Source organism: Emys orbicularis, chromosome 10 (genome assembly GCF_028017835.1).
Source record: "Emys orbicularis isolate rEmyOrb1 chromosome 10, rEmyOrb1.hap1, whole genome shotgun sequence".
NCBI lineage: Eukaryota > Metazoa > Chordata > Testudines > Emydidae > Emys > Emys orbicularis.
The window spans coordinates 43,499,066-43,513,854 of NC_088692.1; the positions used below are offsets into that span (position 1 = coordinate 43,499,066).

The window sequence follows — 14,789 nt, forward strand, 5'->3', positions numbered from 1 at the left end:
TCATGCTATTTCCTTGTGTCTATGCGCTTGACATTTCCATGGTGGCAAATGCTAGTGATGTCTTCTCAGATGAGAATGGGGAGGGGTGCAGAAAGGAAACACCCGCATGTGCGAACTATCCTGAGTGTGTACTATCCTGTGTGTGTTTGCACTTGGCCAACTGTCACTTTGCAAGTCACATCTCCTCCATCGGGGGTGGGGTGAGGAGTCGCTTGGGAAGGGAAATGTCAGACCAGATTGAGAGGCAGGTTCTGAGCATCTGCCTCTTGGCTGGCGCCACCTCGCTGCTTCCAAAATGTCAGCTGCAAACCTCAACAACAAAGATCCCCACCCCCCGCAGGCAGATCATCTCGGTTTGCTCCCCAGGGAGAAGATGCATAATGTTTGCAGCAGGCGCATCCATTCCAAGGCATCCAAGGGGATAGACTGCTGCTGCTAACTTGGGTCCTTGCCCCATAGCTGGGGTTAGGCAGACACGTGTGGACAACACAGGACCCCTCCTCAGCATGGGGTGCGTCCAAACTCTGGGAATGCACATGGCTGGGGAGGGGAGAGATACCTGGTGCATCTATTACGACCCCAGAGCGTAGGAACCCAGTTTGGGCTAACTGGGGCATCGCAGTAAAAGGGATAAAATCCTGTAGTCCAATTTCTTTGGTCCCATTTTGTAGTAGCAGCATTGCAAGCTTTCACCCAGCCGCCCCCACAAATATAGTACCACTAAATGTGTCTTGACTGAAAAACCAGCCATGTAACCCTGAAACCTGCTTCTCAGTCATTTTGATTCAGCCTTCTGGTAGAGGTGGGAACACTAGTTTGCCCCTTTTCCAGCATCTTTCATCCAGGGATCTCAAAACCCTGGAATGAGTTATGCCTCCCAACCCTGCTGGGAGGTGTGGACTTTTCACATTTCCCCATTTCACAGATGGAAACACTTTCTACATGTAGCACTTTACAAAGAAGTGTCATTATCTCCATTTTACAGATGGGGAAACTGAGGCCTGGGGAAGTGAAGTGACTGGCCCAAGATCACCCAACTAACTAGTAACAGAGGTACGAACTGAACCCAGGTCTTCCTAGTCCTGTGCTCCATCCACTAGGCCACACTGCCTCCCTAAGGCTCACCTCAAGTAAGTGCAGAGCCCAGCCTGAACTCCCATTCTAAAGAACCCAGTGTGTCATTTACAGAATCCATCACTGCTGGGTGATTTTCCCTGGTCCATTTAGAGCAGGGAATCAGTGCTGGAGCATGGGAAACTCACTCCTTGCTTCCACTCTCTGTGCCTTTATTTAGTTCTCTGCTGAGTTCATGGCAGAGGATTAAGGAGGTGGGGTAAGAATTCTTAGATTATTTTGCCAATTTTTACTGACATTTAAACATTTTCACAGATTTTATTGATGGGCAATTCCCCCCCCTCCCATCCCTGGTTTCTTTTTTCCCCCTCTCTCTCCTTTTTGCGACAGGCTGTGAATTTATCCATAACCCAGCTGGCACTGGGACTAGAAGTCAGTATCATATGTAGTATTAAACCAGTTCCTCCGCTCCACTTCCCTCCCATAGCAGTACCCCTTTGCCTAACACAAACCTGCACTCTCCTCACATCTGTCCCATTCAATGTAGCAGGTGCCTGGGTGCAGCAGGCAGCATGAGTTGTAGGTAAACCCGCTATTGAAAGTGCTGGTTAATGTATGTGTATTTACCACTGCCCTCTAGTGGTTGGAGGCCTAAAGAAGCTAAAAGCCCTATTGCTAGTGCCAGCATCTGTTTTCACTCCAGTGTGCTGGGTTCTGTCTGCTATGCTGCATGCATGTGGCTGCGCTAACAAGTCAGGGGTCTGTAGGGATGCAGCCACTCAAACATGGCAGCCCTCCAGCACTGCTACTTTCCAGGGAAATTCTGGCTGTGTTAACTTCCGAGGCATGGTGCCATTTTTGGAAGCCAGAGAGCCATGCAGAGGGGCTCACCCTGAGACTTCTCCGCACCTTGGCAACATCTCCATTGCTATTGATTGAAAGGGCCATTCGTCAGTGCCAGGAGACTTCATATTCAATTCCTTGTGTCTGGGCCACACAGAGGGCAGCAAGCCTGGGGCCCTCTCACAATGCAGTCCCTGACTGCGAGAAGGCAGGGGTCTGCGCCAGGTAAGCATCCTGCTCTCCTGGTGCCCTGGAGGCCTGGCAGGATTCTCGGGTGTTTCAGTCCCCTGCTGTGCTGCAGTCCCCAGCACTCCCTTCTGCAAACCACAGGATCCTGTCTGGGTCGAGCAGCCTGAATTCAATAGCAGTACAAATGAGCCCCCTCTCTTCTCTGCCACATGGGGGCACTGCACCTGGCCATTCAATGGGCATGTCTAGACAGCAATCAAAATGTGTGATTGCGGCGCACGTAGACAGACCCAAGCTGGCTTTGATCCAGCAGTGACGCTGTGGCAGCTGGAATTAGCCCTGCCCCTGCAGGACCCTGAGCTTTGATCAAAGCATGCTTGGGTATCCCTACACATGCTGCAGTCACATGTCTGGAGAGCAGCAGATACACACAAGGCACAGAGCGTTGTGGGCAGGCCCATTCCTGTATTATGGGCCTCCCTCCCATGGTACTGCAATATCAGTACAGGCAACACATTGGCTAGGGCTACCAGACAACCCCCTGCAACACAAACCGGGCACCACAACCATCCCCACGTACACATGGGCTCCTTGATCTTCCATCACCTCCCGCTGATTGATGGCACACGGTGGTTGGACTGGCCTGCCTCATTCTCACCCCTTGCCCCCAGGTGGTGTGCAGCCCAGCAGAGGGTTGATCCGGCAGAATGCTGCTCATCTGCAATTGTTTCCTTCCCCCACTGTGAGGCGATGGTGATTGCAAAGGCAATCAGTGCCGGTGGGGGAAGACAGACACTTCAAAAGCAAACGGGACTGGAGTTGGGAGGCTGCACCCCTCTGGCACAGCTGGGTCCCCCAGAGGGGGAGACTAGCCCCTCCTGTGGGGGGTAAGGAAAGCAGAGCACATGCCATAGGCTATTTCAAATGAGTTAGGGGGTGCTGGTGGCACACAGGAGCTCAATAGGCCATTAGCTCTCCATGGAGTCAGGTACAAGGCAGGCCAGCGCTATGGCAACCTTCCCACACCCAGCTCCGCCAGCGCACCCCAACCTTCAGCCGCAGCTGAGCGGGCTGGCACAGCAGAGGGGCCAGGGCTATGACGCGCTGGCCCCAGCACTGGAACAGCAGGGAGTGTGCAGGCCAGGGCAGAGAGGGTGGGGTTCCAGGGCTCAGGCAGGAGGTGCACTGTGCGAGTTTGAGCAGCACCAGCCTGCACAAAACAGGTTCTTCCCACCCCCCACACCCCATATTGCTCACAGTTAAGTTCACTAAATTCACTCTAACCCAGGCTCCTGCCGGAAGCTGTCTGCAAACCTCCTGCCCGCCCAGAGGGCAGTGAGAGCCCTTGGGGTACGTTCCTGGACAGAGCCTTGCTGAGATCAGGCAGCAGTGAAACACGCATGCACATGCACATGTTGGTACCTCCCCATTGGCCATGTCACAGGCCTGGGGATAGTGGAGCTGGCTGCTTACGACCATCCATCAAGCAGGGTGGGAGAATTTTGCCTCTACTGCCTCTCACTTAGCAAAGCCCCCCGCAGCTCTGCTCCAAGCCACATTAACACCCCTCAATCCTCTCAAGCATACAGGGCTTCTCACCATTCAGCAGAGCCTTTCACCCTTCACTGACACAGGTAAAGGCCTTTGAGTGGTGAAGTTTCCCCCTGGCACTGTGTGTATTCTGCATTCTCCACCACCTACAGCTGCCCCCAGCAGGGCGAACTCCCTGAAGCTGGGTTCATCCTTGGAGGTGCATGCCAGTGGTGGCAATCCATAGTTCAGGAGGTTTTCTCCACCCAGTCAATAACATCTGGAATAACCGGCTCCTCCCAGGCCAGCAACATCTACACTGCCCTCAGCAGGGAAGTCACAGCCAGGGAGATGGGCATCAGATCTGCCAGGTGCCCAGCATCTTCTTCCCCAAAGGATCCCAAAGTGCTTCACGCACGCTGGGGCAAAGGGAGCGGAAACTGTCCACATCTCCCCAGCGGAGGAGTCGCCGAGCCCATTGAATTCAGAGGGACTCAAGTCCATGCATAAGTGCGACCCTGAATGAGGCCCTCTGGGCTCAGAGCAGACAGACTGAGAATTCACACCCCTCCACCCCCACTCACCCCCCCACCCCCCCCACACACACACGAGGGAGCGCCAGACTCTGGGCTCCTTACCTGCATTCTCTTCCTCTTCCTTGCAGCTCTGGCGAATTTTCTTCCGGCACACGTAAGCCAGTGCGCCCAGCAGCCCCAAGATGCAGATAGCGAGTCCCACAGTCACCCAGAGAGCCACAGCAGGGAAGCTGAGGTGCTGGCCTTCAGAGAGAAAAACAGAAATGCCACCATGGTCAGTGCTGCTGCCACAGAGAGAGGGGGGAGCACCTCCCAGGGGGCCGCCAGAAGCTATGCCCTGGCTCCAGGTTCCTCTCCTATGGGAAGGGCGTTTGGTGGGACAGGGACACTGAGGGGCTCTTTGTCCTGTGCCTCGCCCGTTAGCAAGGTACTGGAGCACATGCCGAACTGCAAGCTGGGGAGCATTGCCACTGGCTTCAACGGGACAACTCACATGCTTGGAGTTAGGCATGTACTGAGTCGATGCCTGAGTGCATCAGATGACCCCAGACCAGCACCCGGGGGGATCTCAGTGCCCCCCGGAGCTCAGGAGCTATCACAGTCCCCCTTGCTGCGGTGATAGGCAGCCCGCAAAAAGGTGGAGGTGGCTCAGTGGGGATGACACAGCCCTAGTCAGGGTTCGTCTCCAAGTCCATGAGTGTGCAGAGCAGAGTGGGAAATCTCACCAGAACGGGTGGCCGCGCAGCACCTCCTGCGGCCAGGAAGCCAGCCCAGCTACGGACACCTCATAAACAGAGCGAAGGGGGCTTTGGGATAAAGATGGGGGAGTCTGATTTTATCACCCATCCCTATCCTGCTCTGCACGAGGGGGCGAGGCTAGCTGATGCCCAGAGCACTAAGGAAAAAGGCAGTCAGTTCAGAGGGTCTCCTCTCCCCACGGCAGAGGGGGTTTTAGGTGGGGTAGGCTGACTCCTCCGCCAGTTACCTGCATTTCAGACTACCTCAGTCAAACACAATGACTGGTGAGAAAAACTCTCCCATCATGGGGTCATGGGTGCACACGTTACACAGAACGGGGATGGCCGCCAGGCCTGCAGCTGACTCGTTCAGCTGAGAGATCTTGAACCAAGCCAACGGAGAGAATGAGTCACTCCCAGATATATGTAGCAATAAAAAAAACCCAGTGTGTGAACTGCGGTTTGCAAAGAACCATTCAAAACCACCTGGTTTCTAAGTTCTCTCCGTCATTGCTTTGTGCAGCCTCTGTGTAATGTTTATGCAAATAGCCTAATTTGCATAATCACAAATAATTTGCTTATAACCATAAACTTCAGCTCAAAAGGAAAATCTGTGTGGGTTTAATAATGTTGAAAAGCGTTGGCTCAGCAGCCCTGGTGAATGGAGCCCCCCACAGTTAGTTGCAGGGCAAGTGGGTTCTCTATGTGAGAGATAGGATGGCCCAGTGGTTAGGGAGATCTGGGTTCAAGTTGCTGCTCTCCTATCATCTTCCTGTGTGACCCTGAGCAAGTCACTCCCTCTCTGTGCCTCAGTTTCCCCATCTGTACAATGAGAACAGCCCTGCCCTGCCTCCCAGGGATGCTAGATTGTGAAGTATTCCAATAACATGGTAATGGGGGCCAGCCAAGTACCAGAGTCCCCATCCTGCCAGCTTAGCTCGACCCCATTTACCTGAGCAGTGGGTGTTGCCTGAACCAGTACTGAAAATGGCTTAATTGCAAGTACCGTAAAGACCAAAGCATGTACAACTGAGATCAAAGCCAGGCTCAGCTGTTGGTGCTGACCAGGGATTGGTCCTGCCTATGCTTGCAGCTAAAAAGTCTTCACAGCAGCATTGGTCCAAGCCGCTAACAACAAGGAGGGGGAGCCGCTCCTGGTACAGCCAAGACCTAAATTATCCTAAGAGTGAGTGAAGATGAGAAGGCAGGGGCAGATATGTGTCTGTATAAATTAGATAGAGGAAAGTTGTTTGCTGTGACAGTACTTTAACCACAGTTCATGTTACTGGGTTAATATGTTTAACTTTCTCTCTTCAGGGTTTGTTAGATAGTATTTAGATGAACATACTCTAGCTCTCAGCATAGCAGAGCAATAGAGACTGCAGCGCATCCTACGGGATATGCTGCATGTTCTGGTGACGTTTGCTGGGGAAGATAGTGTGAGGATTGGTCCTGTTATTTAGAATATGCTACAAGTGCCTCCCCATCAGCAATTATCTGCAAAGATGCTTCTCACAGCTGCTAATTTCCTCACTCCATCCCATATGGCTGAAGTGGGCTTTAAGTAAGGCAGCATGGCCTAGTGGATAGAGTATCGACTAGGACTCAGGAGAGTTGGGTTCTAGTCCCAGTTCTGCCACTGGTCTGCTGCCTGAACTTTGGCTTCACCGCTCTGTACCTCAGTTTCCTCATCTATAAAATGGAACCGATTCTCACCTCCCTCAAGACCTACAGGTGAAAAGGGCTTTGTGAGAGCTAGGTATTATTACAGGGTGCCTAGGCCTTGTGCCCATGGTGATGGGGCTTTAGAGTTAGATTAGCTAGTGGTAGATCAGGTGACTGCTTGTCAAACTAGTCCAGCTGCAGCCTCTCAGTCATCTCAACAGCACCTGTACAACCGTGTAGTGTTCTCAGGCCACTTGGATCCTTGGATGTTCTAACTGCCACCTTCCGCCATGGTTCTGGATGCAGCAGGCAAGGCAGGAAAGCAGCCGGTTGAGTCGCTCCATAAAACACTTCATTAACCTTTAAATAATTATACTAATAAATTCAAATCAGATGCTGATCTGTCTCATGTTAGGAGTCCAGAGAGTAGACTCAGGTGCTGCTTCATCCTTCCCCTGCAATCTAACTCCAGCAGTGCTAGAAGCAGGCACGGCACATTCCCACCACAGGTTCAGAGGTACTCACACACGTCCTGGCATGCACCTCAGTGGGCCACCCATAGGCTGGGGGTGGTGTCTGGCCATGGAAACTAACCTGGGGCATACACACATGGGTCAGGTACCGAGATCTACAGGGGGGAGGGAGGAATTGAGCTAGAACTGCTGTTATGGTACAGCAATGGCCCAAATACTGTAGCAATTCTACAGCCAGTGTAATATGCTGGCTAAGCGGACTGCTCCCTCTAGCAGCTGGTCCAAACAGAAGATAAAAAGCTGCTTGCTAGTGCCAACTAATGAAGCTTTTCTTTTAACTCAGGTAACAGAGGCCTGTGCTTTTAGTGCCAAGGGTCCCAAGTTCAAAGCCTGCTGGCAGCCCATAATGTGGGGGTGTTACACAAAGTGGAAGTGTTTGGGCTACTCCTGAATAATAAACAGCTCACTGGGTTTGTTTTAAATAAAGGAAGATGCAGACCTGGGTGCGGATCCTTCAGAGGCAGCCAAGTAGTAAATAAATAGGCAGTTTCTTTTCTTCATCCATTTTGTCTTCGAATTTCTTGATCATTAGGAGTAGCTTTGGTCACAAGAGATCTGGATTTTGTTTGAGGAATGAGAATACAGGAGTACCTGTGGTTACACGAGCTGGGATTAAAAACAAAAAGGCCCCTCAATCCTCAGGCTTCAGGGAAACAGCCAGTCGCCAGCAGGGATCAGGAAGGGATTTCTTCCCATGGCTCTGCAGGGTATCGCACAAGCAGGTCAATTACAGTGGCTTGCATGTATCTGGCACTGGCCGCTGCTGGAGAAAGGAGAGTGGAGTATATAGGACACATGTACATATGGTCCTGCCACAGCAAAGTCTGCTGCTCCTGCTGCTGCCACTAAGAACCTGAAGCAAACCCAACACCCGCCTCCCCTACACACACATACACCCCTCTCGCCCAAGAAACAAAACTGGATCAAATGAGTTGTTTACATTTACATGCTAATTTGCCCAGCAATTAGTTCTGTGGTGCAAGCTCGCTCCGCTGGGAGGGAGGAGAAAGAAAAGTTGGGTACAATGCCAGAGCAGCATGACAGCACACACATCAAAATGCATGAGACACAGAGCAAGGGCTGCCAGCCAGCTACAGAAAACGCTGGACAGTTCTGATCCCAGAGTCCTGCCCTGGAGCCTGCTGAAGGAGAAGAGAATCCTGGACTTGGGCATTGGGTACAGGATGTGGGGGAGTAAATGCCATATCATTGTTTTGCCCATTGGACAAACACATGGAGGTGGCAGGAAAGCACCACGACTTCCAAGGGAAACCTCAAGTGGGCTGCACATGATGAACTGCAATGGATTCAATAGTGAGTCAGTTACACAGCCCACTGCTGTGTGCTCTACTGAGAATGCACCAACCAAGCTTTCTCTCCAGGCACTGAATTCTGTTGTCCAGGGTCTGCGGAGAGAGAATCCAGGGTACGGGCTGAGCAGTCTGAGGGTGGAACCCTATAAGCAGGCAGGCCGGACAGCAGCGTCAATGGGATGTCTCTGCATAGTGCAGATAGAAGCTTGCTCCCCATTAGAGCGCCACCCACAACTTCATGAGCCCAGAGATTTGCCATGGCCTGTCTTATCGCAGGAGAACTTTCATCTGGGAAGTTCGGTTCAAAGGAGACAAGCCTTGGGGCTCCTTCTAGCTCTGCAATGGGTTGGCCGAGAAGCTGCACACTTGCTTTAGAAGTTTGGCCTTGCTCAAGAGAAATGAGTTTGCGAATCTTACTGGGGGTGGGGAGAGGATTAAAGAGGGATAAACAGCCATGTTCAAGCCCATATAGAAAATTGCAAAACTGGGGCAGTTATAGTCCTATCCACTCACATTCCTTTAGTGCTCTAAGAGGAAGTGCTGAAAGTCTGGGAAGATACATGTTTTTCACAGCCAGTGGTGCCCTTTCTTCTTATAAATATTCCATTCTGAGCCCAGCATTGCTCTCAGTTGAGTGGTAGGCAGCAGGAGTCCAGGATCTTGCAGCTTCTCAGGAGAGGAGAAATCAGTGCTGTGAAATCTGGGTAAATTCCAAGTGTAATTTTTTTATTTACCTGTACATCAGCCCCTCAGAATCTCAGCTCAGCACCAATGCTTGGTTCCCAGAGGGCCATGCTGCCTCGGGAATTAACTCTCAGAGTTCAAGGCACACAAAAATCTCTTCTGACGCTCACGCAGCTCCCTCTTCACAAGACACTGACTGTCCCCAGAATCTCGCCTCACCAAAATCTAACTACAACACAGCATGTCTTCCCAAGGCAGACTATAAAAGTGCCACCTGGTGCTCCCTGCAATAAGCTTATCCACTTCAGACAGTCTATAGAGCAGGACCCTGGGGAGGACAAGGGGTCTGTATCCTACCTCTTTCTCTTCACAGGTCAGGATTCTGGGACCTTCGCCTAGCAGGCTCTGCCACCCAAGCCAAGAAGAGGCGGGCTGGGGCTATGGAACGATATGTGGCCACCCACACTCAGATACCAGAGTGAAGCCAGACACCACAGATGTATGTTTGGCGCTGAGAGGAGGCAATAGCACTCCAGCTTGGGACTTATGGACTCAGTAAACAGGACTGTCTCAGCGAGTGCTCTTCAGTACATGTCCACCCTTCTCCAGCAGAGGGCATATGCTGGATCTGAGTCAGCGCTACATCACAGTCGGTATGTCTTCACTACACGCCGTATCGGCGGGTAGCAATCTATTTATCCGGGATCGATATATCGCGTCTCGTTAAGGCGCAATATATCGATCCCCGAACGCGCTCACCGTCGACTCCGGAACTCCACCAGAGCGAGCGGCGGTAGCGCAGTCGACGGGGGAGCCGCGGCAGTCGATCCCGCGCTGTGTGGACCCCAGGTAATTCGATCCAAGATACTTCGACTTCAGCTACGCTATTCGCGTAGCTGAAGTTGTGTATCTTGGATCGATCCCCCCCCTAGTGTAGACCAGCCCTCCCACACTCAACCCGTGTAACTACAGGGGAGTCGCATCTTACGCGGGGGTTAGGTTCTGAAGTCAGCGCGTAAGGCGAAAATCGCGTATAGTCAAACGCTCATTGAGTGGAATGGCGGGCGGAATCGCCCGCACTACAGGTACAGTATTTAAATTGTTATTTTTCTCTTTTTTTTTGTTTTGCTGAGCGCATATAGTTAAAATCGCGTAAGTTAAATGCGCCTATGATGCGACTCCACTGTACGCCGAAATCACAGCTTACCACAGCTGGACAAGATTCCATTAGCGCTCTGCAAGGAGTGTTGTCTAGTGCTCACGTGTCACTGCCCTCCCCACGCACTCCCCTGGGACATTCAGCAGACGTCTGGGGCCCAGGGAATGCAGTTCCTTGATGCCACCCGAGCCCACCACCTCTATTCCTCTAGTGGCGGTGGCTAGCACTAGCCATGTCTGTACAGAAGAAATCCTGGTCCTCCAGCCTCCAGCCAGCATCTGCACAGCAGTGCTCAGCTTGCTGGAAGGAGCACCATGAATCCAGCCAAAAGCTTTATGCTCCACCAGGGACCCTCCTTCACATCCCAGCAAGCGCTGTTCCAAGGATAATTAAGCACTAAATTAATGTTACCGGTAAGTGTACTAGGTTATAAAGATCTCCAAGGCAGCTATAAAAGCAGAGCTAGCAAGGACAATTGGAAGCCCTTTATAACCCAGCTGCAAGCTAGTCACCTGCACGACCGAGACAGGCCCATAAAGTATTTTAATGAGAAGTCGAACTTCTCCTGCGAGCTCAGCTTCCAGGAAACGGAGCCTGGGACCCACCTGGGTCCCGCCGCATACAACGGGAGCGGCTGTGCCTGGGGCCAGCACTGGGCAGAGATTTCAAGCACCCCTTTTACCAATGGAGCAGCTGGGGTAGTTCAATCATGGAGCAGGAACACAAAGGGCAGAAAATGACCCAGGACGAGTAGCCAACCCAGGATGCCTGGCTACTCCCAGACCAAATTTACTCTGTTCCCCTTGCTTTCCTCTTTAAAATGAAGCATGAACATCCCTGATCCCCCCAGAGTCTGACTAATGTTCTGAAGATTCAGAGCAGGCGCAGCAGGGACAGACGGATGATGAAGAAGTTTGGCAGCATGTGACCTCCAGAAGGAGAAAGAGGAGCGTCCATGTACCAGCAATGGAGATACAGGTGAGCAATCGTTTCCATGTTCTCTCTACAGGTACTAATGCGGAGAGTGGAGTAGATGACCCATCTGAGGGAAGGGAGCAGAAGGAGACTCCACCGATTGGAAGGCAAAAGATGCACTGTCCTAGGGATGGGGGCTCCACGACCACCACTCCCAAGAGGAGGAGGAGGGTGGTGGTGGTCGGGGACTCCCTCCTCAGGGGGACTGAGTCATCTATCTTCCGCCCCGACCGGGAAAACCGAGAGGTCTGCTGCTTGCCAGGAGCTAGGATACACGATGTGACGGAGAGACTGCCGAGACTCATCAAGCCCTCGGATCGCTACCCCTTCCTGCTTCTCCACGTGGGCACCAATGATACTGCCAAGAATGACCTTGAGAGGATCACTGCAGACTACGTGGCTCTGGGAAGAAGGATAAAGGAGTTTGAGGCGCAAGTGGTGTTCTCGTCCATCCTCCCTGTGCAAGGAAAAGGCCTGGGTAGAGACCGTCGAATCGTGGAAGTCAACGAATGGCTACGCAGGTGGTGTCAGAGAGAAGGCTTTGGATTCTTCGACCATGGGATGGTGTTGCAAGAAGGAGGAGTGCTGGGCAGGGACGGGCTCCACCTAACAAAGAGAGGGAAGAGCATCTTCGCCAGCAGGCTGGCTAACCTAGTGAGGAGGGCTTTAAACTAGGTTCACCAGGGGAAGGAGACCAAAGCCCTGAGGTAAGTGGGGAAATGGGATCCTGGGAGGAAGCACAAGCAGGAGAGCGCAAGAGGGGAGGACTCCTGTCTCATACTGAGAAAGAGGGACGATCAGTGAGTTATCTTAAGTGCCTATACACAAATGCAAGAAGCCTGGGAAACAAGCAGGGAGAACTGGAAGTCCTGGCACAGTCAGGGAACTATGATGCGATTGGAATAACAGAGACTTGGTGGGATAACTCACATGACTGGAGTACTGTCATGGATGGATATAAACTGTTCAGGAAGGACATGCAGGGCAGAAAAGGTGGGGGAGTTGCATTGTATGTAAGAGAGGAGTATGACTGCTCAGAGCTCCGGTATGAAACTGCAGAAAAACCTGAGTGTCTCTGGATGAAGTTGAGAAGTGTGAGCAACAAGGGTGATGTCGTGGTCGGAGTCTGCTATAGACCACCAGACCAGGGGGATGAGGTGGACGAGGCTTTCTTCTGGCAACTAGCAGAAGTTGCTAGATCGCAGGCCCTGGTTCTCATGGGAGACTTTAATCACCCTGATATCTGCTGGGAGAGCAATACAGCGGTGCACAGACAATCCAGGAAGTTTTTGGAAAGTGTAGGGGACAATTTCCTGGTGCAAGTGCTGGAGGAACCAACTAGGGGCAGAGCTTTTCTTGACCTGCTGCTCACAAACAGGGAAGAATTAGTAGGGGAAGCAAAAGTGGATGGGAACCTGGGAGGCAGTGACCATGAGATGGTCGAGTTCAGGATCCTGACACAAGGAAGAAAGGAGAGCAGCAGAATATGGACCCTGGACTTCAGAAAAGCAGACTTTGACTCCCTCAGGGAACAGATGGGCAGGATCCCCTGGGAGAATAACATGAAGGGCAAAGGGGTCCAGGAGAGCTGGCTGTATTTTAAAGAATCCTTATTGCGGTTGCAGGAACAAACCATCCCGATGTGTAGAAAGAATAGTAAATATGGCAGGCGACCAGCTTGGCTAAACAGTGAAATCCTTGCTGATCTTAAACGCAAAGAAGAAGCTTACAAGAAGTGGAAGATTGGACAAATGACCAGGGAGGAGAATAAAAATATTGCTCAGGCATGCAGGAGTGAAATGAGGAAGGCCAAATCACACTTGGAGTTGCAGCTAGCAAGAGATGTTAAGAGTAACAAGAAGGGTTTCTTCAGGTATGTTAGCAACAAGAAGAAAGTCAAGGAAAGTGTGGGCCCCTTACTGAATGAGGGAGGCAACCTAGTGACCGAGGATGTGGAAAAAGCTAATGTACTCAATGATTTTTTTGCCTCTGTCTTCACAAACAAGGTCAGCTCCCAGACTGCTGCACTGGGCAGCACAATATGGGGAGAAGGTGACCAGCCCTCTGTGGAGAAAGAAGTGGTTCGGGACTATTTAGAAAAACTGGACGTGCACAAGTCCATGGGGCCGGATGCGCTGCATCCGAGGGTGCTAAAGGAGTTGGCGGATGAGATTGCAGAGCCATTAGCCATTATTTTTGAAAACTCATGGTGATCGGGGGAGGTCCCGGATGACTGGAAAAAGGCTAATGTAGTGCCCATCTTTAAAAAAGGGAAGGAGGAGGATCCGGGGAACTACAGGCCAGTCAGCCTCACCTCAGTCCCTGGAAAAATCATGGAGCAGGTCCTCAAGGAATCAATTATGAAACACTTAGAGGAGAGGAAAGTGATCAGGAACAGTCAGCATGGATTCACCAAGGGGAAGTCGTGCCTGACTAACCTAATTGCCTTCTATGAGGAGATAACTGGCTCTGTGGATGAGGGGAAAGCAGTGGATGTGTTATTCCTTGACTTTAGCAAAGCTTTTGATACGGTCTCCCACAGTATTCTTGCTGCCAAGTTAAAGAAGTATGGGCTGGATGAATGGACTGTAAGGTGGATAGAAAGCTGGCTAGATCGTCGGGCTCAACGGGTAGTGATCAATGGCTCCATGTCTAGTTGGCAGCCAGTTTCAAGCGGAGTGCCCCAAGGGTCGGTCCTGGGGCCGGTTTTGTTTAATATCTTTATTAATGATCTGGAGGATGGTGTGGACTGCACTCTCAGCAAGTTTGCCGATGACACTAAACTAGGAGGCGTGGTAGATACACTAGAGGGTAGGGATCGGATACAGAGGGACCTAGACAAATTAGAGGATTGGGCCAAAAGAAACCTGATGAGGTTCAACAAGGACAAGTGCAGAGTCCTGCACTTAGGACGGAAGAATCCCATGCTCAGCTACAGACTAGGGACCGAATGGCTAGGTAGCAGTTCTGCAGAAAAGGACCTCGGGGTCACAGTGGACGAGAAGCTGGATATGAGTCAACAGTGTGCTCTTGTTGCCAAGAAGGCTAACGGCATTTTGGGCTGTATAAGTAGGGGCATTGCCAGCAGATCGAGGGACGTGATCGTTCCCCTTTATTCGACATTGGTGAGGCCTCATCTGGAGTACTGTGTCCAGTTTTGGGCCCCACACTACAAGAAGGATGTGGAAAAATTGGAAAGAGTCCAGCGGAGGGCAACAAAAATGATTAGGGGTCTGGAGCGCATGACTTATGAGGAGAGGCTGAGGGAACTGGGATTGTTTAGTCTCCAGAAGAGAAGAATGAGGGGGGATTTGATAGCAGCCTTCAACTACCTGAAGGGGGGTTCCAAAGAGGATGGAACTCGGCTGTTCTCAATGGTGGCAGATGACAGAACAAGGAGCAATGGTCTCAAGTTGCAGTGGGGGAGGTCTAGGTTGGATATTAGGAAACACTATTTCACTAGGAGGGTGGTGAAGCACTGGAATGCGTTACCTAGGGAGGTGGTGGAGTCTCCTTCCTTGGAGGTTTTTAAGGCCCGGCTTGACAAAGCC

The 14,789-nt window shown here is 51.7% G+C and overlaps 1 protein-coding gene across 1 annotated transcript in view; it reads right to left on the reverse strand.

Moving 5' to 3' along the window:
- Positions 1-14,789, reverse strand: part of CD276 (CD276 molecule) — a 52,112-nt gene that overhangs the window by 3,449 nt on the left and 33,874 nt on the right. Inside the window, exon 6 of the mRNA XM_065412689.1 lies at positions 4,275-4,415. Coding sequence (XP_065268761.1) covers positions 4,275-4,415 — 141 coding nt within the window. The remainder of the gene's footprint in view (positions 1-4,274; positions 4,416-14,789) is intronic.